Source organism: Pan troglodytes, chromosome 1 (genome assembly GCF_028858775.2).
Source record: "Pan troglodytes isolate AG18354 chromosome 1, NHGRI_mPanTro3-v2.0_pri, whole genome shotgun sequence".
Classification (NCBI taxonomy): Eukaryota; Metazoa; Chordata; class Mammalia; order Primates; family Hominidae; genus Pan; species Pan troglodytes.
In genome coordinates this window covers 92,150,477-92,173,016 of record NC_072398.2, presented here as the reverse complement: position 1 = coordinate 92,173,016, position 22,540 = coordinate 92,150,477, and the positions used below count along the sequence as shown (strand labels likewise).

General features: G+C 43.6%; 1 protein-coding gene across 20 annotated transcripts in view; it reads right to left on the bottom strand.

The window, feature by feature from the left end:
- ARHGEF11 (Rho guanine nucleotide exchange factor 11) overlaps positions 1-19,901 on the bottom strand; it is a 112,075-nt gene extending 92,174 nt beyond the window's left edge. For 9 of the 20 annotated variants that reach the window (XM_009434716.5, XM_009434742.5, XM_009434731.5 and 6 more), the window contains exon 1: positions 17,265-17,440. In XM_009434716.5, coding sequence (XP_009432991.1) covers positions 17,265-17,296 — 32 coding nt within the window. In that variant the 5' untranslated portion in view covers positions 17,297-17,440. Of the gene's footprint in view, positions 1-17,264; positions 18,745-19,394 lie in introns of those variants that run through there. The other 11 variants (XM_513900.8, XM_054687039.2, XM_001167782.7 and 8 more) reach the window with 3 other exon arrangements.
- Positions 19,902-22,540: the final 2,639 nt, after the last annotated feature.

Genomic DNA, 22,540 nt, shown 5'->3' with positions numbered 1-22,540 from the left:
TTTCCAAAAGTAACTGCAACAGTAGTTCCCATCCCTGATGCTCTTTCACAGCCTTGCCACTGCCCATCAGGAGGTAGAGTCTATGTCTTCTCCCCTGATCCTGGGTTGGCCTTTGTGACTGCCTCAACTAACAGACCCCCAAGGCTAGCTCATCAAGACATCACCTCTGCAAATGTCTTGCGATGCTTGCTCTGAGAGCCTTCATCTTCCTTTTAAGAAGTCAGCTACTCTGAGGTCGCCATGTAGAAAGATAATCTAGAGATTCCAGAGAAAGGGTGGTGGGAAAGAGAAAGAGAGATCCCTGAAGAGCTCTAGCTGTTTCAAGCCCCAGCTGTTTGAGCCCTTCCAACAAAGGTGCCAGAGTGAAGAAGTCTCTGGAAGCCCAGCCCTGTCCCTATATGACTACAGCTGCATGAGAGACCTCATGTGAAAACAACTGCTTGGCTCAGCCCAATCAACCGCCAGAATTCTGAGCAAAATAAATGATTAGAATTACGTTAAGCCCCTGTTTGGGAGCAATGGATAAACTGAACAATACTGATCTGTGCAAAGGCTCCAAGATCAGGACAAGCAAGTCACATCCAGGGGATGGGGAGCTGGCTTGTTAATTGGAGACTATAAGACATGAAGTAATGACATAATAATAATAGCTGACATTTATTGAATTCTTAACTACATCAGGTATTTTGCTAAGCACTTCACATGCATTATTTTTATTTAATCTTCAGAGGAACCTCATGAAAGAAATACTTTTTTTCTCATGTTCCAAAGGGAAAAACAGGCGTAGAAAGGTTAAGTAACAGGAAACCTAGGTTGATTCAACATAAAAGTCATACCCCTAATTACCAGACTGGACTGCAACATGATGGCGAGTAGAGCCCTAAAAGAGTGACCAAATTACCAAAGATCAAATAATACTATATTTGAATCGATCTCAGAGATCAAATCCAACTTTCCCACTTTACAATTGATAAAACTGAGGCCAAGAGAGGTTAAATGACTTAGCTTAAAATTCTATTCATTCCTCAACAATAAAAGCACAAATAACCCCAATTTTTAAATGGGCAAAGGATTTGAGTAAACATTTCTCCAAAGAAAATATGCAAATAATCAACATAAAAAGATGCTTGGCATCTTTAAGCATTAAGGAAATGCAAATCAAACCACCGTGAGATACCACTTCACACCCACAATCCTAGCTATAATCAAAAAGAAAGTGTTGGTAAAGATATGGAGAAACTGGCTGGGCGTGGTGGCTCATGCCTGTAATCCCAGCACTTTGGCAGGCTGCAGTGGGTGGAGTGCTTGAGTCCAGGAGTTCGAGACCAGCTGGGTAAAATGGTAAAACCCCATCTCTACCAAAAATACAAAAAACTAGCCAGGCGTGGTGGCATGCACCTGTAGTCCCGGCTACTCAGGAGGCTAAGGTGGGATGGTCACCTGAGCTGGGGAGGTCAAGGCAGCAGCAAGTCAAGATTGTGCCATTGCACTCCAGCCTAGGCAACTGAAGTGAGACCCTGTCTCAAAAAAAAAAAAAAAAAAAAAGAAAGATATGAAAAAACTGGGCCCTCACAGATTGCTGGTGGAAATGTAAAATGGTGCAACCACTTTGGTGGTTTTTGTTGTTGTTGTTGTTGTTGTTGTTGTTGTTTTTGAGACAGAGTCTTGCTCTGTTGCCCAGGCTAGAGTGCAATCTCAGCTCACTACAACCTCCAGCTCCTGAGTTCAAGCAATTCTCCTGCCTCTCAGCCTCCTGAGTAGCTGGGACTACAGGCACCTACCACCATGCCCAGCTAATTTTTGTATTTTTAGTAGAGATGGGGTTTCACCATGTTGGTCAGGCTGGTCTTGAACTCCTGACCTCAGGTGATGCACCTGCCTCGGCCTCCCAAAGCACTGGGATTACAGGCATGAGCCACCGCGCCCGGCTGTGCAACCACTTTGGAAGGCAGTTTGGCAGTTCCCCAGAGTTCCCATATGATCAGCAATTCCCCTCCTAGGTATACACCCAAGAGAAATGAACACATATGTCCACACAAAAACCTGCACACAAATGTTAATAGCAGTATTATCCACAATAGCCAAAAAGTGGAAACAACCTAAATGTCCATGAACTGATAAATGGATAAACAAAAAGTAGTCTATCCATACAGTGGAATATTATTCAACCATAAAAAGAATGAAGTACTTATACACACTAAAACATGGTTAAATCTTTAAAATATCATGCTAAGTGAAGGAAGCCAGACACAACAAACCACATATTGTATTATTACATCTACATGAAATGTCCAGAATAGGCAAAACCATAGAGAAAAAAGTAGATTAGTGGTTTTCAGGGGTTAGGGGAAGGGGGCAATGGGGAGTGACTGCTAATGGGCCAAGGTTTCTTTGGGGGTGATTAAAATGTCCTAAAATTAGACAGTGATGATGGTTGCACAACTCTGTGAATATACTAAAAATCACTGAACTGTACACTCTAAAGCAGTAGATTTTATGGTATTGTATATCTCAATAAAGCTGTTAACTAAAAAAATTGTACCTATTTTTCAATAAAACTTTACCGAGCATCCATTTACTACACAGTCCCAGGCACCATAGTGTACACAAAGATAGGACCCCTGAGTAGCTTAAAAGATGCTGCACTGCTAAGTGGCAGAGTGCTGAGCCACTTTTGAGGAGATTGCATCTTTCCCAGCCTCACTGAAACATTACCAGCCCCAGCGTACCACTCTCCCCACCATTAACCAATGAGGAGGCAAAGAAGAGGGACTTATCCTCTTCTTAGACAGTGAATACAAACCTCAGGTCCTAAAGGGGCCATGGACAAGGAAATTGTATTGGGAAGAGACAGAAAAACTTGGGGGACTTGACTCCTGATTTACCTATCTCTTTCCTAGTCAGGCAAATTTCACTGTCTTTCACTACTGTCAGGCAAATCTGATGTCTGGCTCCCTTAAGAATTACACATTTTTACCACCAAGCCTTGACAGGGGTACAGGAAAAGAGGAACAGCACTAGGTTAGGGCTCAGTAGGCACAGAATAAACAAAAAAAAATCCCAACTCCATTACTTCTTAGTTTCTGGACCTTAAGCAAGTTACTAAAGCCTCCCTGAGCATGCTTCCCTATCTATAAAATGGGAATGAAAATCCTTGCCCTGGACCACCTCAATGAGATAATGGACAAGACACTTTGCCAAATACATCTTGTAGTGCAGAAATACCAAGAAGCCTCATCATCACTGCACTCTTATCTGGGTCCTCAAGCTTCCATTCTTCTCTTCCCATGAATTATGCCCCCGCCCCCGCCCTGGCCCACTTTAAAAACTGACTTCTCTTCTTGACTCTAATCCCTCCTTTAATCCTGTCACATCTTTCCTCCTGCCTCTCCCACAGCAGTTATGAACCCAGGTCTTATAAAATTCATTTATATGATGGATCACAATAATAATAATTTTAAACACTTGCTTGTTGTCTCTCTTGCTCCAGCAGAGTGAAAGTTCCAGTGTATCCCCAGTGCCTGGAATGCTGCCTAACATTTAATATGTATTCAGTAAATGTGCTGAATGAATTTTAAAATTCCCATAGGCCACACCAACAAACGGGAAGGAGGATCTTAACAAGGGAGTGGTCTCTCCCCCCGTATCTTGCCCAGTTCTTTCTCAACCTGCCAGGCCTCAAGTTCAGGATTAGTAAAAGGATGTGTCTCCAGGCATGAGTTCCAGCAGAAGTGTAGCTATTAGCCCTGAACTAGGCTGAGCTAAGAGAACTAGGATTTCTTCTGGGTTTCCCATTACTTAATTAAATGATCCTAAGGCCTGAAGTGTTATTTAGGAAACCCTTTGGCACAAGAATTGCCAGGCCATGTCATGTACCTACCACTATCCTCGGACCCACACCTGCATCTCAGACTCAGAGTCATTGGTCTGGAGAACCTGGAGATGATGAGAAACGGCCCACTAATGCACAGGGCAAAAAGAAAAGCAGGAGAGGAGGAAGAGGCTTGAAGGTCAGGGGGCTCTCAGAAACCACAGTAGTGTGGTCCCTGAACCCAATTTCAAGGGGAGTGGCAAAGGCCCTAGAACAGAACCCCAGAACTGCATGGGATCCCTACTCCCACTCCTTGAGCAGAGAAGCCATAGTGGTGGTGTGGACTCCTGCAAGGGTAGAACAACCGATCACTCTGTGGAAGCATGTTCTGGAGCCCTAAGCTCTTTGAGTGCAGTAACCACGTGTTAAGAGCTCTAACAACATTCTAAGAGGCAACAATGACATTCCAAGGATCCTTACCACTGGAAAATTCAGAACCTGGGATCAGTTTGAGAAACCATTTTAGGAAATTTATTCTCTCACTTAATCCAAAACTGAATTATTGAAATTATATATATTTGATTTTGACATTTATTATAAGCTTTGACATTTCTCTTATGTATGACTCTTCTGGGCTTTAATTTTGAAATTACAAAAAATCCTATAAGCCCACCATCCTTAAAGATCTCTAGTAGATAGGATTTATTTGCACCTATGTCAGAGGTAGACAGAAATGGGGTAAGCAAGGTTTCCCAGATGGGGAGCTTACGTTAAGCTTACAAAGTGACCAGTCTGCTCCAAGGTATTCACCAGCCACCGAAGCAATTCCCAGCAGAGTAGAGCCACTGACAAGTTTTGAAATAGACAGTGAACAAAAGTTCTGTTCTGAGAACATAAAAAGAGTTCGTTAAGAGCACAGATGTCATAAGGCAGTGGCTCTGGAAGCACAGAATGCCAGTACTGGCATCATCTGGGAAGTTGTAACAATGCAGATCCTCAGGCCCCAAACTCAGCTCAAACACACTGAGTCAGAACGTTTTGGGTGGGGCCCACAGACCTGTATTTTAACAAGCTCTCCAGCTGATTCTAAAGGATTCTAAAGATTGAGAACCTTTGACCTAGGGCAATACATCCCTACCTTGAAAAAATTAAAGTCCTACCTGACAGGACCAGGAGCGACATTTTTTTTTTTCCTTTCTGACGAAACTTCATGAAAGAATTGACTAGACTATGTCCATCACCATTTCTTCACCTCCTATTCTCACTTGGACCCACTAGAAACTGGCTCCTTCCCTTGCTACTGCCCAGAAACCACGCACGGAGGCCATGAACATCCTCCCAGTCACTAAGTCCAGGCATTTCTCTGTCCTTTTCATCCATGACCTCTTAGGAGAACTTGACATTGTTAATCACTCCCTCTCTTTACTTTGGAGGTTCCTCACTGCCCTGGTTGCTTCTGTCACTCCCTGCCAGTCTCTTCTGCACCTCCCTTTTAAATGTATGCCTCTCATCTTCCTTCACCTCCCTTTTAAATGTATGCCTCTCATCTTCCTTCACCTCCCTTTTAAATGTATGCCTCTCAGGGTTCTGTGCACAGCCCTTTGCTCTCTCTACACCCTGCCCCTGGACAGTCTTATGCTTCTGCTGCTCCGTCTAGGTGTTGATGACCTGCGAATGTGATTCTCTATCCCCTCCTGACCTCCAGCCCAAGTTCCAGTTGTCTGCTGAACATCTTTCCTTGGATCTCCCACAGGCACTTCAAACACAACATATCCAAAGGGATGCTGACTCCTCTCCTCCTCTCTCCCTCAACCATCTTATGTTCTTCCTCCAGAGTTCCTTTTTTTTATTGAATAGTACTATGCAGTAGCCCAAGACAAGGGTAAGGGTATCATCCTTGCCCCACACTCTCCTTCATGCCTCCGCATACCCCCATATAATCAACTTCGTAACCTCTGATCTCTCATTTTTCTCCCTCTCTGAAGTCACTTCCGTAGCAGAGACCACATTCATCTCTTGTCAAGGTTACTACAAAGGTCTCCTAACCCATCTTCCCTCTCTCCACTCTTTCACTTGTTTAATCCCATGTCTGCACTGTAGCCATGGTGATCTTGCTTTTGTGAAAGCATATCTGATCATGTCACCCTCTATTTAAAATCTCACAATGATCTTCCACTGCCCTCAGGATCAAGTCCAAAACCTCTAAGAGCATTACACGGTCCTCAGGCCTTGGCTCCTACTCATTTTCCTTTTCTCCAGTTTCATTTAATTAATGGTTCTATGGTCTCACTACAGATCACAGCCACTTGCAATTCTCACAACACCATGCTCTTTCTTGCTTGAGGCTTCTGTACCTGCTGTTCCCTCTGCCTAGACTTTCCCTTACTCCAGCCTAGCTTTTATTTTTTGGCCTCAATGTAAAGGTCCTTTCCTCCACCAGGAAATCTTCTTTAGGTGTCTCTCCCAGTGCTTCAACTGTTATCACAGGAGTAAGTTTGGGTGCTATCATACTTACTTCTGTCTCCCTCCACAAAACCAATAGGTCCTTAAGGGCAAGGTATGCAGCATATTCTGGTTGAATCCTTGATGCCTAGCACTACGATAAGTGAAGATTTGTTAAACAGATCAAGCTTCTTATTTGAGGGATGGCATGAATGTTTCCCAAACCTGAAACCCTGTTCCTGTGAAGACACTGAAATCCTAGTGGTATTTTTCCCCTCTCCCTGGGGCTCTGAAGGGAAGAGGGTCTGTGGTTCTAGCTGCACACAAGGTCCCATTCACATAGCTATTTACTACACTCTCTCCAGCCACCTCCCCCCAGAACAACAGTGGCCTTTCTCTGCAGCAGCAGTCTCTTGGGGGGAAGTTTCTGAAGGCCCTGCTCTGGGAAATGAATGGGGCCAGCCTGGGGCAGGCGGGACAATGGCAGGGTAGGCCTTGTGCCCAACAGACTCCTGCAGGGAAAGGCAGCCCGGAAATCAAGCCGCCATGGGGAAATCCCCAGAACTCTGAGAGGCTGAAGGCAGGCAACCCCAACAAGGCTGCTCTGTCCCTGCAAGAAATACCAAGTACCAAAGACCTAGCACCCAATGAGAACGAGAGGAATTTTGGTCTTAGTTCCTGGCAGGAGTGTTTAGAGCTTGCTTTCTTAAAATCCCTTGGTTAGGCATGGAATGAATCAGCAGTGTCAAGAATGAGCTGTGTTCGAGTCAGGAAAGAGCACATAGGGAGTATACCGTGTCTAAAGAGAACTAAGCTGGGCCAAAGAAGACAACCCAGAACAATGAGGAGACACTGCTCTTGAACCCTTAGAACAGGATAAAACACAAGAACCATATAAAAGAACCAACATAACAGTCTACCACGTGCTAGATATTCTGCTAGAACTTTTACACAAATTATTTTATACAAGCAAATAAGATAAAGTTGAATTGCTGTATGTATGTGCAAAAGGAATGCTGAATAATATAAAGGTGTAGGGTTTGGTGATATTAACCAGCAAAGACTTCCTTGAAGGAAATAAGAGTAATGGAGTTGGGAGAAGACAGAGAACACTGATATAAAGGTGTGCAAAGAGGGATGTGGGCCCAGGAATGAGGCTGGTCTACCCGAAGCAGGGCGACAGGGTACAGTAATGAGACCTACGATTATTGAGATGTGGGCTAAACTGAAGAAAGAAGTCATGAATCCCAAGCTGGGGAGCTTGGGCTAGAAAGGAAAGACATTGTGGGTTTCTAGCAAAGGATCTGCTTTGGGATGAGCGCTTAGGCCCCTCATTTTTAACTACTGTCCTGTGTTTGTTCACTATGGTCCCACAGCCATGCCTGTCTGTCCTTAGTTGAGAATCAGCACAGGACTGAGGGTAATTCAAGCATGGGTATTCTAGTGGCAGCTGAGGAGAGTTTAGGACAATCTGGGGTCCCTGCCAAACCAAATGCCCTAACAACACTCACCGTATGTTTGGCACCATGGAATTCACAAAATGCTTTTTTTTTCTTTTTTGAGATGGAGTTTCGCTCTTGTTGCCCAGGCTGGAGAGCAATGGCGCAATCTCAGCTCACCGCAACCTCTGCCTCCCGGGTTCAAGCCATTCTCATGCCTCAGCCTCCCGAGTAGCTGGGATTACAGGCACGCACCACCACGTGCGGCTAATTTTGTATTTTTAGTAGAGACGGGGTTTCTCCATGTTGGTCAGGCTGGTACAAATTATCCTGATCACATAGCTAGTTAGTCACTCAGCTGGGGCTCACTTAAAGTCCTATATTCTCTACATTAGTCAACTAGAATGATTTCCACATAGATGGCCTTCCAGCCCCAGAGTTTGGGTGGCTATGTGGGAATATACATATATATAGGAATATACATATATATAGGAATATATATATATAGGAATATATATAGGAATATATATATAGGAATATATATATATAGGAATATATATAGGAATATATATATAGGAATATATATAGGAATATATATAGGAATATATATATAGGAATATATATAGGAATATATATAGGAATATATATAGGAATATATATATAGGAATATATATAGGAATATATATATAGGAATATATATAGGAATATATATATAGGTATATATATATAGGTATATATATATAGGTATATATATATAGGAATATATATATAGGAATATATATATAGGTATATATATAGGAATATATATAGGAATATATATACAGGAATATATATACAGGAATATATATGCAGGAATATATATGCAGGAATATATATGCAGGAATATATATGCAGGAATATATATGCAGGAATATATATGCAGGAATATATATGCAGGAATATATATGCAGGAATATATATGCAGGAATATATATGCAGGAATATATATGCAGGAATATATATGCAGGAATATATATACAGGAATATATATACAGGAATATATATACAGGAATATATATATAGGAATATATATACAGGAATATATATATAGGAATATATATACAGGAATATATATACAGGAATATATATATGTATGTATATAGGAATATATATGTATATATATAGGAATATATATATAATCTATATATAGGAATATATATATATAATCTATATATAGGAATATATATATATAATCTATATATAGGAATATATATATGAATCTATATATAGGAATATATATATGAATGTATATATAGGAATATATATATGAATGTATATATAGGAATATATATATGAATGTATATATAGGAATATATATATGAATCTATATATAGGAATATATATATGAATGTATATATAGGAATATATATATGAATCTATATAGGAATATATATATGAATATATAGGAATATATATATGAAAATATATATGAATACATATATGAATATATATATATATGGCTGATTAATCAGGATCCATCAAATACATGCTAATCTCCTCAAACCATGACCCAACTTCCTAAGGGATCTCCCAGAACTGACTACTCACTTTTTTTTGTTTGTTTTTTGTTTTTTTTGAGGCAGAGTCTTGCTCTGTCACCCAGGCTGGAGTGCAGGGGTGCGATCTCAGCTCCCTGCAACCTCTGTCTCCTGGGTTCAAGTGATTCTCCTGCTTCAGCCTCCCAAGTAGCTGGGACTACAGGCGTGCACCAACACATCAGGCTAATTTTTGTATCTTTAGTAGAGAGGGGGTTTCACCATGTTGGCCAGGCTGGTCTCAAACGCCTCACCTCAGGTAATCCACCCACCTCGGCCTCCCAAAGTGCTGGGATTACAGGCGTGAGCCACCACACCCAGCCTCCTGCTTCTCTTAAAAAGCTGTATTGAAGAGCTCTAAAACTATTTGGTAGAAATGGCCTAACCTAAGGGTCTAAGGAAGGTTAAGTATCCACTGTATTCAGTAAATTGCTAGGTATCAATGGCAGACAAAATGACTTCTACTGAAGATCCTAGTCTATCAATAGCACTACCCTTCTCCTAGTCCACCAGTCTCATAAATTTGGGAATAAAATTTGATTCAGGGCAGTGCACGGTGGCTTACACCTGTAATCCCAGCACTGTGGGAGGTGGAGGCGGGCGGATCACCTGAGATCAGGAGTTTGAGACTAGCCAGGCCAACATGGTGAAACCCCATCTCTACTAAAAAATATAAAAACTTAGCCAGGCATGGGGTCGGGCACCTGTAATCCCAGCTACTCAGGAGGCTGAGGCATGAGAATTGCTTGAACCTGGGAGGCAGGGGTTACAGTGAGCCAAGATCGTGCCATGGCACTGTAGCCTGGGTAACAAGAGCGAAACTCTGTCTCAAAATAAATAAATAAATAAATAAATTTGATTCAGTCTTAAAATACTGGTTAATTCTGCTACCAAAACGTCTTGGGAATCCTGCCACTCCTCTTTGTCCCCACCATAACCATTCTGATTCAGAAGCTCATCATCTTTTCCTAAGATTGCTACAAAAACTCCTAGGCTTCCTAACCCCAAGCTCTCTTCTGCTCTATATATTAATATCAGAATTCTCTCTTTAAACACTATGTTTATCACCATATAATACATAAACCTTCCCCGGCTCCCTTTCTACTACCACATAAAGTCTGAATCCCTTCATTCTCCCTACCCTACCCATCTTATCAATCTAATTTCTCTCTGCTCTACAATAATCTTAACACTTGGAGACCACACCATGTTGGTGCCACCCCAGACAGAACCTTGCTCGTGTTGCTCCTCTAGTCTGAAATGGCCTCTTCTCTTTCTTCGACCTGAATAATTCCTAACTACTCTGCCTTTGACTATTCTTATTAGCACCAACCTTGCGCTCTTCTCTAAATGTACCTTTTGGTGTACATAACGATTCAGCAATTATGTACCATCTTTTTATTTTGTGTTGTTTTGTTAATAACATTTCCCAACAAGAATTTAGGCTTGAGGCCATGCACGGTGGCTCATGCCTGTAATCCCAGCACTTTGGGAGGCTGAAGTGGGCGGTTTACTTGAGGTCAGGAGTTTGAGACCAGTCTGGCCAACATGGTGAAACCCCGTCTCTACTAAAAATACAAAAAGTATACCGGGTGTGGTGGCAGGTGTCTGTAATCCCAACTACTTGGGAGGCTGAGGCAGAGAATCGCTTGAACCCAGGAGGTGGAGGTTGCAGTGAGCCGAGATCACGCCACTGCACTCCAGCCTGGGTGACAGAGCAAGACTGTCTCAAAAAAAAAAAAAAAAAAAAAGAATGTAAGCTCTATGTTCTCCTGTACTATCTCTCAGAACACTGAGAACTGCACTGAGCCATCTGATAAATATTTCAAGTCCAACCAACCAACTGTCAAGCGCCACAGATCACAGGTCATCACCAGGAGGGCTGCTAGATTGGTTCCCTACATGATTTGAGGCCAGGCTGTGACTGATGACTACAGATCCCATCACACCATTTTGTAGTGGCTGCTCCCAAATACTGGAGAGAAAGGAGCAGGGTCTGGAAAGCAAGACTCTGAAATTACTTCACTCTAACTTTTCAAAGCCCCTTTCTCACATATTCATGTCTTAGTTTGCTATTCTTTAAAATGAGGAGGAAAATCTTAAGGAAGTCAACAATGGTAATAGAGGGATACTAGTGACTTTAAGGCCTATGCTGAAATCACAATAGAAAGACAATAAAATGGTTTTAAATTGTGGCAGAGGAAGTTTCGTATCCAAAGGAATTTCTAATTGTTGAACTAATGGAACCATCCTCCAGAGATCACTGAAAATGGGAGAGGCCTTCAACCTGTCTTTACTAGGTTAAGAGACACCCTATTTGGAGTCAAGAGTAAAGGGCAAGAGGATCCCTTGAAGTCCTGCCAGATTTTTGTGATTTTTCCCTGAAATCTGTCCAATTGTTTTAGTACAATAAATTGGGGTATTCTTCCAGACCTTAAGAACACCTTCCAGGCCTGGCGTGGTGGCTTGCACCCATAATCCTGGGACTTTGGGAGGCCGAGGTGGGCAGATTGCTTGAGTTCAGGAGTTTGAGACCACCCTGGGCAACATGGTGAACCTCATATCTACAAAAATTAGCCAGGTGTGGTGGCACATGCCTGTAATGCCAGCTACTCAGGAGGCTGAAGTGGGAGGACCACCTGAGCCTGGGGAGGTCAAGGCTGCAGTGAGCCATGATCATGCCACTGCACTCCAGCCTGGGCGACAGAGTGAGACCCTGTCCCAAAAAACAAAAAACAAAACCACCTTCCAAATCCTATTCCAATTCTATTAGGGGCCATGGATTTCTCAGTTCCTCCCCATGTTTCCATGTCCCTGTACTTCCATCTTCTCTCCCATTTGATCAGGCAGCTTTGTTCTCTGTTCTTTTCAAGCTTTCATTTTCACTGATTTTCAGGAAAGCCAGATAATGATTTCTGAAAAACCATTTGGCCCACTGAAAGGACACAAAGCATTCTGGTTTCAGAGGCTCAAAGAACGTAATAGCTAAAAGGAATCAAATCTTAGAGGCTGGCTAGCCTAATTCCCTCATTTTTCCAGATAAGCAAACTGAGGTCGAGGGCAGGTAAGCACCTTTGCAAGGTCATTCACCCAGCTGCTAACAAAGCTGGCTCCATCATCCACGTCTACTAACTCAGATGTTGTGTTCTTTCCTCAGAACTCCAAACCTCCTTTCACAAAAGATCTAACATGACTTTTTATGAAGTTATACTTTTTTCTTTTTGAGACCAGGATCAGCAACTTCTTCAGTACGGTTTACCCCATGGGGCAAAGGAGTGATCTTGCATGCCACTAGCAGGTGTATGCTTGGGTCTTTTATCAATATAGTGATTGACAAAAGAAGGAACACCACAATCCACAGCAAAAAGAGTTTCCAAGCCACGTGATATATCTTTGAGTTAAGCTTAAAAAATAATAAACCAATAAAAATGAATTTTTAAAGGCAATGCCACTATGAAGAGGTGAAACAGATTCAGTCAATATAGATTAAAATAACTCCTCTTACGTTTATAGAACTCAACAGTTAACAAAGCCTTTTCACAAACATCAGATTATCAAAACTTTAAAGCAGTAAGAAACACTATACAAACTAGAGTTTCTAAACTCCATTCCACAGAGGCTGTGAGCTTCCAGAACTCCTTTACCTTTATACTAACTAGGAGATTAGCTATGTGCTGTTCACAAAATCTTTTTATTTTTGATGAACTCATATTGTCATTTAATTTTTCTTATTTCTTGTCTATTAAAAAAGCTAAACAAATACATTAATAAAAGGGCACTCTTTCAGAAATGTTTTTGAGTATCTGAAGTTAAGCTTAGTCTGCTCCTTCTCATAATGGTGATTAATTGCCAAATGTTTCAGCTGCAAATCCACTGTGTCTCTCATCTCACACCCCTAGATGGGAACAAGGGTACATTTTGGAAAAGACTCAGCATTTCCGGGACTTACCATATGTAGCTCTGGATCCCTGTCTCCATTCTGGGAGGCCAACCTTCTAATCTAGGTAGAAACTCAGCTAAATGTCTGGGGACTTCTTGGTCCCAGGGGTCAATAAAGACCAGAAGCCAAGGTGCAAAGAGACCCCTGACAGAGAACAGTTGCTGGGTCTGGATTTATTTTGAATTAGGAAAGTCATACGCTTTTAAGACAAGGAATGGCTGGAGATCACAGAACAAATCCTTTCTATCCCCATCACTAACAGACATTTAAGGTGAGCCAAGGTAGATGAAGTCTCTCTCATTCATCAGAGTTCCTGGGAAGGAGATTCAGTAACCCTTCTCTTCTCACATTCTTCTAGTACCCTATCTATTGGAAAAATACTCCTTCCTCCTGACCCCATGCACTTCAACAACAATAAAGCCAGTTCACTCTTCTTAAATTCTTCAAAATGATATAAAGATTTCAGTCACCTTGTTTTGTTTTGGGATACTTAGCTCAGAAAGTTGTGCACGAAGCTAAATCAAATCTGTGAATTTACCATCTATAATTTATATAGAGTTTACAGTTTAGAAAACAATTTGAAATACATTATCTCGTTTGATTTGCTCCTTTCAATAGGCTTGTGAGAGAGATGAAACAAACATTATAATCCTCAAATGACACACCATATAAAAATGTTTGAGAACTGGATTGTACTTTATAGAAATGAACTACTACTGCTTTACATGAGGAAGCCAGAGGAGGCATGTGACTTCCCCAAGGTCACATAGTTAAGGGGAAAGCCAGGACTCAAACCACAAACTCTTGGCTTAAAGTACTTTGGTTTGATCCTCACATGAACTAACTTTGGGCAGAGGAAAGATGTTTCATGGATGCAAACCCCTAACCCTCCTGTCCATCTCAAAAACATTTGCCATGGAGGAACCAGGCTAACGGATATAGATGGCTTAGCAAAACTCATGACCACTCCTGTAAAAATAATTCAGTATCATTATCTCTGTTTGCAATAGCAAACACATTTTTAGAAACTCTTGAAAGGAATATATATTAATGGGCAGTAAGTTGCCCATGGACAAAAACTGAAAGGGACATGAACAGCTACACTTTAGCCCATCTTTCAGTAACAACTGATTAACACTGAAAGATAAAGAATAGTTGCAAATACTTTATGCTTTCTATGGACCCAGGAGTCACTCTTGAACAGGGTGCTACAGGAGATGAAAGACTGCCAAGTAAATATTCCAAAGTTTTCTTACTCTCAGCTACAATCTCTTTCCAAATACATAGTCCTTTATTATGTCATTTATTTTCTAGAAAATACACATTACCTAGGAAACCTTCTCTAATTGACCTTATTTGACTACATTTGAAATTAACACGTGAATGTTGAAACAACCTGCAATGAAATAATTTGTACTTGCTGATCTGTTCATTCACTCTAACATTCATTTGTCAAACATTTCTTGAGTACTCACCTCATGCAAGACACTAAGCTAGGCACACAGGATTTCATACAGGCAAACCAAACTGTCCCTGCTTGTGAGGGGCTTACAGTCTGGTGTTGCTTTATGTGGTCTTCAAGAGTCTTACATGTTTCCCAGTCCCCCAGTTGCATGCTCTCTCTGTGAGCAAGTACTGTACACCTTAATTTTCTAAAACTCTCGTATAGCACCTTACACTAGGCTCTCTACACAGCAAACTGATAAACTGAAAGAATACTAGACTCCATAATCCGCAGCGTATTATTCCTTTCAGTGTGATTTAAATCTGTAAATCATTTAAAATCCATAGAGTCTTGAGGCTGATGTTGCCCAAAGTTACAATTGAATAAGCCTACAGTTAAGGGAGTAAGATTCAGTGCAGCTAGCTGGGGATGTCTGAAGGGGATCTGAGTCCTACCACTCTTAATGGGGAAGAGAATCAGGCAGGGTGGAGGTGAGGAATACCCTTACCCTGCAAAGCTGCACTATCTTACAAGAGAAAATAGTGCTTTAACTATAGGACTTACAGGTATGAGCCCCAAGACTGAACCCCCAAGGTAGGAGCCCCAAGACAGAAAAGTAGAAGGGAAGACCTTGACTGCTGACGGGCACTTTACCCTACTACCAAAGAGAAAGGAGAAAACGGTGCCCCACACATTCTACAGGACCAGTATAGAAGCCTAGTTAGACATGATGGGGCGATGAAAGAGCCACAGATTCAGACTCAGAAGACCTGTGTTTGAGTCTTTGAGTCCAGATTCTGCCACTAGCCAGGCAAGATGGCACTGGGTAAGCCAGGTAGCCTGAGCCTCAGTTTCCCCTTCTGTGAAACATGAATAATAACCTCTGATGCTTTTGTCTACCTCACACAGAACCACTGTGAGATTCAAATGAGATATGTTCTACGAAAGCACTTAGGAAACTGTAATGTGCTGGGCAAATCCTGAGATTTTTATCTATGAGGATATCCAAACCCCCAGGAGTGTCTCACATCAACCCAGGAAGGCTCACCGCCTCCTCCTTCTTGCACGCCCCCAAAACTTGGGTTCCCATCTTCTCAAATCCCTGCATTTACCAGAAAGAGTTCACCATCCAAATCTTAAAAAGGCAAGTGCACTAATTCTCAAACTCCAAGAGGATGAAAAGGGAAGAAGGGCAGCCATGTAAACCATTCCAATTCCTCACCTTGACACACCTCAGTTCTCCCTTTCCAAGGGTCAAACTGCAGAGAGGCCAACAGAAAGGAGGAAGGAGGTCTGAACTGGCCGTATATCCTTTGTGGCTGTCTGCCTCCTCTTCTCCACTGCCAAGTCAGTTCCCATCTAGGGACTGCTGAACTAATCTAAATGGGACTCTGAGGCAATACAGAGATTAGTGCTTGGGAGAGAGAGATTATATGCATTTTAGGCCACATTCCACAACCAAAAGGAAATTATTATTAGCATGGATAACCGAAGGTAGACTGGGCATGGAGGGAGCAATTGCTCCCTTGCAAATATTCTTCCCTATCTCTCCAATAATATTTTTTTCCAGGCCCAGTCCTTTCATTTGCTTGTTCAGTCCTTCAACCACCCATCTATCCAGTTAGGATGTGTGCAGTGCCCACAAAACACACCCCCCACAGCAAGGTTCTCATGGGGAGAAGCGTTGAGGAGGGGTAGGGGAGGGAAGGAAAAGGCAGACACCTTACAAAGTTGTACCAATCATTTGGAGGTAAGAATTGCAACCACACAGTAACATTACCAGTGACAGAGGTGGCTGGGCAGACTCTTGGGGGAAGGGGTGTCATGTGTTCAGACTCTGAGGGCCAGTGCTGCTGCCCAGCAGGCCTACGAGCCCAAAACAATTTCTTCTGGCTCCAGGCAGAGGGAAGGCCCATTTTGCAGAGTCAAGCTTATTAAGAACAGCTTGGAAGATTAAACCTAGAGCATCAGCCGGTTGGCAGGTCTCAATTCAAACTCTAAGCTTGGAGGAGAGGAAATTCTAATGTGATCTATGCATTTTGGGACCATGTCAGCTACTGGTAAAAATCCAGACTTGCATGGGTGCAAAGGATGTTTCTGTCCCATCATTCAGGCCAAGAACATCCTCTTCATTTCTAGAAATGGGATCCACCCCGTCACCAAGCCCCACCATTCCATACCAACCAGCCTGGTGGAGGCCCACGCCTCTGCCAGGGCCCTTCTCCTAGCAGCTCCAACACCTAAAGCCAGTCCCCCTAGTGCACCCCTAGGAGCTCACAAGACTGGCTTGCACCCACCTGAGACTAGCAAGTTGGGTGGACTCAAATTCAGCCTCTACCCTGGCAAAAGTCAAAAGCCACTGGAAGCACATCCTCCTCCTTTCCCTCTCCTGGCTTCACTGTTTATTGCTTATATTCAAAAGACGCTGAATCAAGAGCTATGTTTTTGCACATAACCACATAGGCTGACGGTCCCCAGAGACTAATGCTCCTAGCCCACCAATTCCCATAGCCCACCCAGACCCCTATTTTCAACCATTTATTAAAATGCAACACCACCCCTCCCAGTCTTTCCTTTAGTCAATGTTGAAAAATCAAATTATTAGCAAACCTACCTGTCTATACTCTGGGGTAACCTTACACTCATGGTTTCTCGGTGTCTCCACGGTTCCAGAATCCTGTAGCTTTGGTGTCTTGATCAGGATTGAATCGCTTGCAATTTTTGAGCAAGGTGAGAGGAGGGCCTCCCAACTTGAAGATAGAATCCTTTCTCCTCCAGCTCTCAGGACCCTGGTAACTGATGCTCCACTCTACTTCTACCAGTGAACATGATTTCCTTTCTCAGCCCCTCTTCCCCTCCCCCGCTTTAAAAAAAAAGAAAAGAAAAGAAAAAAGAAAAAAAAAGGAAAAGAGGGAAAACTACGACCTTCTCAGAAACCAAAAAACCAGCCACGAATCTCTTCAAGGTTAGCACTATGGGCTAAAAAAAATGAATCACAGAAAAATGTGCCTTCAAAATATCACTGTTAACTGCAAAGTACAGATAAAACCATCCTTTAAATCCAGTTTTCTCAGCTGTCCTTCTGTTGGCAAGAGACCCTCTAGCTCAAAGGGGGAAAGTAATTTTCCAGTCTCCAATGCTTAATATGACAACAGCAAATATCTTTGAGGAAAGGAAAAAAAAAGGATTAATAAATCCGAAATGGCACTTGGAAAAATTCTTTCAGCTGATTTGTACAGTAAAATAATAAATAAAACCATACAATAGTATGTACACAACAGCACTCCTTCCAAGTCCAGTGCAACCCTGGAAACCAAAATTTATGGACTTCCTTAAAAAAAAAAAAAGCTTTTACATTAAATGTTTTGAAATTCTTAAATGAGCCAATTGCACCAAAAAATAAAATAAAATAAAAATCAAAGAACACCTGAAATGCAATGCTTTTTACCTTTAAGATGGTAGTAATGATAACAAACCAGAGATAATCTCTGAAAATATTCTCTCCTTTTCTTTTTCCTTTAAACTTGCAGGTTCCTCCACCTACCCCAGCCTGATTCTCAGACCCAGCCTACGTTCGGCCTTTTTCTGAAAGACAATTTCCTGAGTTAGTTCTGCTGTTGGGCTCCTCCACATCCAGGCTCCGAAATTTTCTCTTGCCTCAGCCTCCATGAAACGGAGATTTCGCTTCCTCCCGTTCCCCCTTCTCTCTCCCTCTCTCTCGCCCGGCCAGAAAGACGGCTCCCTTATTATTCGTTCGGATTATTATTGTGGATTTGAGTTCGAGGTGGGTTTTTCTTCCACACCAGACTCCTGGAAAATCCGATCGCCTGTCTCCTCTCGGCCTCTCCTTGCCTCCCTTTCCGCCCCTCGCCTAATCTCGCAGGCAGGAGCCCGCAGTGCCTCGCGCAGGACGCCCGGCCGGGCCTCCGGCTCCCGGCGCCGCTCGCCCCGCGCCCGACCGCCGTGTTCCGGCCTTCGCGGCCGCTCGGGACGCCAGGCTCGGCGCACAGGGAAGGCTGCGGCGGCTGCGGCAGGCCGGCACGAGCGGGCGTCCGACTGCCGGCGTCGCGGCCGCGCTCGCCTCCTTCCGGGCCCCTTCCCCCTCGGTTCGCCGCTCGCTCGGGCGCAGGCCCGGCCGGCCGCCCCCCTTCCCTCCCTCCTTCCCTGCGAGTCTTTCTCCTTCCCTCGCTCCCGCGGGGCGGGGCCGCAGGCTCCTCCTCCTCGCTGCGCTGCCGACCGCCCCCAGGCCTTTCCCCTCACGCCGCGGCGGCCGGGGGCGGGGGCGGGAAGCTGACCGCCTTTCCCTGCCTCGGTTCCCGCGGCCGCGACTCCCGCCGACCGGCCCGCCCCTGTCCCGGCCTCCCTGCGCGCCCTGCCCCCCACAACCCTTTGCCGTCGCTCCTCGGCCGGTCCCCTCTGCGGCCCCTCAGTCGCCGGCCCTGCCCCTTGGCGCGGCCTAGCGGGTCCCCGTCTCAGCCGGATCCCCGGCCCGGCCCGCGGGCGACCCCGGCCCTGACCCCGCCAGGCACCGCGCGCCGTCCCCGCCGCCGCCGCCCCCGCCGCCGCCGCCGCCGCCGCCGCCGCCACCGCCACCGCCACCCCTGCCGCCTTTTCGCCGCTTTTCATCGGCTGCTTTTCCCCCTTTTATTGACTTCTGCTCGGGAGCCGACCTTTGTTTCCTACCCCCTGCCCGCCCAGCCACCGTGCCCGCGCCCCATGCCCCTGCCCACGGGTGCAGGTTTACCTCTTTGCGTCCACCGGCATTACCCCGGCGCCCGCAGCTGCGGCTCACCGTCTCTCCACCTCTCTTCTGATCTTATTTTTCAAACATTTGTTGCGGCCTCCTTCGTGGTGTCAGTTCTTTTAACTGTTTCCTCCCGTTTCTGTGGTCCTTCCCACTTCTAATACCACCGATTTAGGGGGAAGACCCTTCGCTGTTTCCTCTCGGGTTGGGTTGGGCATCTTAATAGCAGGCTGTGTAAAGTGTCTTTGAACTCTATGGAAGAGCCTTTCCAGAGCAATTCTATTTTCACAACCCCCTCTCATAGAATCACAGTTTCTAAATCTTTACAAGTAACGTGACATTTGTCAGAAGGTGCCGAGCGTTATGATTAAAAATCATTAAGGCCGAGGCGGGGCCTGAGGTCAGGAGTTCGAGACCATCCTGGGCCAACATGGTGAAACCCCCCTCTCTACTGAAAATACAAAACTAGCCGTACGTGGTGGCGCGTGCCTGTAATCCCAGCTACTCGGTAGGCTAGGGCACGAGAATCTCTTGAACCCGGGAGGCGGAGCTTGCAGTGAGCCGAGATTGCGCCACTGCACTCCAGTCTGGGCAACAGAGCGAGACTCCGTCTCAAAAAACTAATAATAATAAAAAAATTTTAAAAAAATTATTAAAATAAAAAAACTCTCACTAGGATTGGGGAGTGGACTTTGCCTTCTTGCCTAGGTAAATGCCATTGTAAAATACTCTGCAGGCAGTGGGGTGTTTGCATAAGTTCTCTCCTTTCACACTACCTGGATTGTTCTGGGAGGGGGTGGATATGAATATGTAAATTATCTATACACATTCGTGAGCTCTGGAGTGACCTCACCAGTGTTAGAAGTGGTAGATATGCAAATTGCAAGAGGAAAAAGAAACGAATAAGCATCAGTTGAAGACCTACTATGAACCAGGAACTTTCCCTTTAATGTATATCAGGTATAGGTTGGCAAATAAAAGAACCTGCTTCCTTCACCCTGTCTCCACCAACCCCTAGGCCAGAACTCCCCAAAACAGGTGATCTGCCCAGCATTTGAAGCACAGTCTAGATTGTTGCTGACTTAATTGTGTCTTTCTTTCCCATACTACCCGCAAAAATGATGCTCTCAAATGTGGACACTGCTCTGTGGTGACAGACCACTGGTTGCCACACATTTTAAAATAATGTTTTCTTGGCCAGGTGCGGTGGCTCACGCCTGTAATCCCAGCACTTTGGGAGACCGAGGCGAGTGGATCACCTCAAGTCAGAAGTTCGAGACCAGCCTGGCCAACATGGTAAAACCCCGTCTCTACTAAAAATACAAAAAATTAGCTGGGTATGGTGGGGAGCGCCTGTAATCCTAGCTACTCCGGAGGTTGAGGCAGGAGAATCGCTTGAACCCGGGAGGCAGAGGTTGCAATCAGCCAAGATTGCGCCACTGCACGCCAGCCTGGGTGACAAGAGCGAAACTCCGTCTCAAAATAATAATAATGATAATGTGTTCTTAATATATGTAATATTTTTAAAGCAAGTATTTACATATATTTTATTACATATCTTATACAACATTGCCTAGTGTAGAAATATTAAAAGGTTGAAATTTAAAAATGAACATTTTTTAAATCATGCTTTTTGGTGAAAGTTAATTGCTGTCATAACTGGAAAAGATGCTTGCCAAAGATAGGTAGATTCAAACAGAAGAAGTATGCCCTTGATTGCATTTATTAAATCATGATACTTATTTTCCAATCCCGTTCATCAACAATGCAAAGACTTCTAATTGAAATTCAACTAGTAAATTTATATCTTAAGTCAATCCTTCTTGAATGATTGGAAGGTGTTACATTTGTATATTCTTAACAAATGGGTTCCAGCCATTAAGAAATTTCATTTAACTTTAAAAAATAGGTTTTCAAATTCTGTTTCCTAATTTTTCAGTGTGCAAAGGTTTTGATAGGTGAAACCATTGTTTTTGGTAATTAAAAAAATCACAATATTGGAACCATTTCCAGTCATCCGTCTTCAAAATACTTTTTCCTAAAGTATGTGTTTCTTTAGAAAAGCAGTGACTTCCTCGCTCATAGATAGACTGTCATCTTAACCTTGAAGGGACAGCTTGAAGGGACAGATTAAGCGGTGTTTTTGTTGTTTGTTTTTGTTTTTGCAAGTAAGTGCTAGGTAGCATACTCTTGACAGCCATTTCTCATCATAGAACACTGAAATAAAACTGTGCATCTCCTCCATGTTCAGTATTTCATTTTAGGCTTTCCCCAGGAGATTGTTAATCTGCACAGCAAAGATTTTCATGGTCATTCTCTGTCATTACAAAGAATTGTAAAGTTTGTAGCAGTTAACAGGCTTGTTTTTGTCTGGTGGGTGGCGTACATCATGAAGAAAATGAACGTCAATGGTGATGTTACCTCTGGTTCTTGGAACCTCCTCATATACTGTGTGTGACAGATGACTTCTGACATAGTGACTGAGTGAGAATGCCATGTCATTAGTGTTAGTAAAACCTAATTATTTTTGCTATAATTAAATACTATTATGAGTGCATTCTTTTTTTTTTTTTTGAGACGGAGTCTCGCTCTGTCGCCGAGACTGGAGTGCAGTGGCACAATCTTGGCTCACTGCAAGCTCCGCCTCCCAGGTTCACACCATTCTCTTGCCTCAGCCTCCCGAGTAGCTGGGACTACAGGCGCCCGCCACCACGCCCGGCTAATTTTTTGTATTTTTAGTAGAGATGGGGTTTCACTGTGTTAGCCATGATGGTCTCGATCTCCTGACCTCGTGATCCACCCGCCTCGGCCATGAGTGCATTCTTAAGTATTTTCCTCAAGCATGTCCTTGAACACTCCACTTTGAAGATTATGAGGGTGGCTTTAGTAAGATAGAGTTCCCTGAAGTTAGTTGGCCATTTAAGTAAACTGCAAGTCTCAGGTTAAAAAACAAAATAGATTAGATTGTGTCCTAGACAGACTGGGTTGTAGGAATCTGGAGGCAGCTGGTGATCAATGGAAAGAGCACTAGACTAGGAGTCCGGAGAACTAGATAACTTTGTGAACTGCCATCTGCAGTTTGTAAGGATTTAATATGAACAAGCCTGGGCTCTGTAAGCTATAGAGTGCTGGGCAGGAAAATCAGG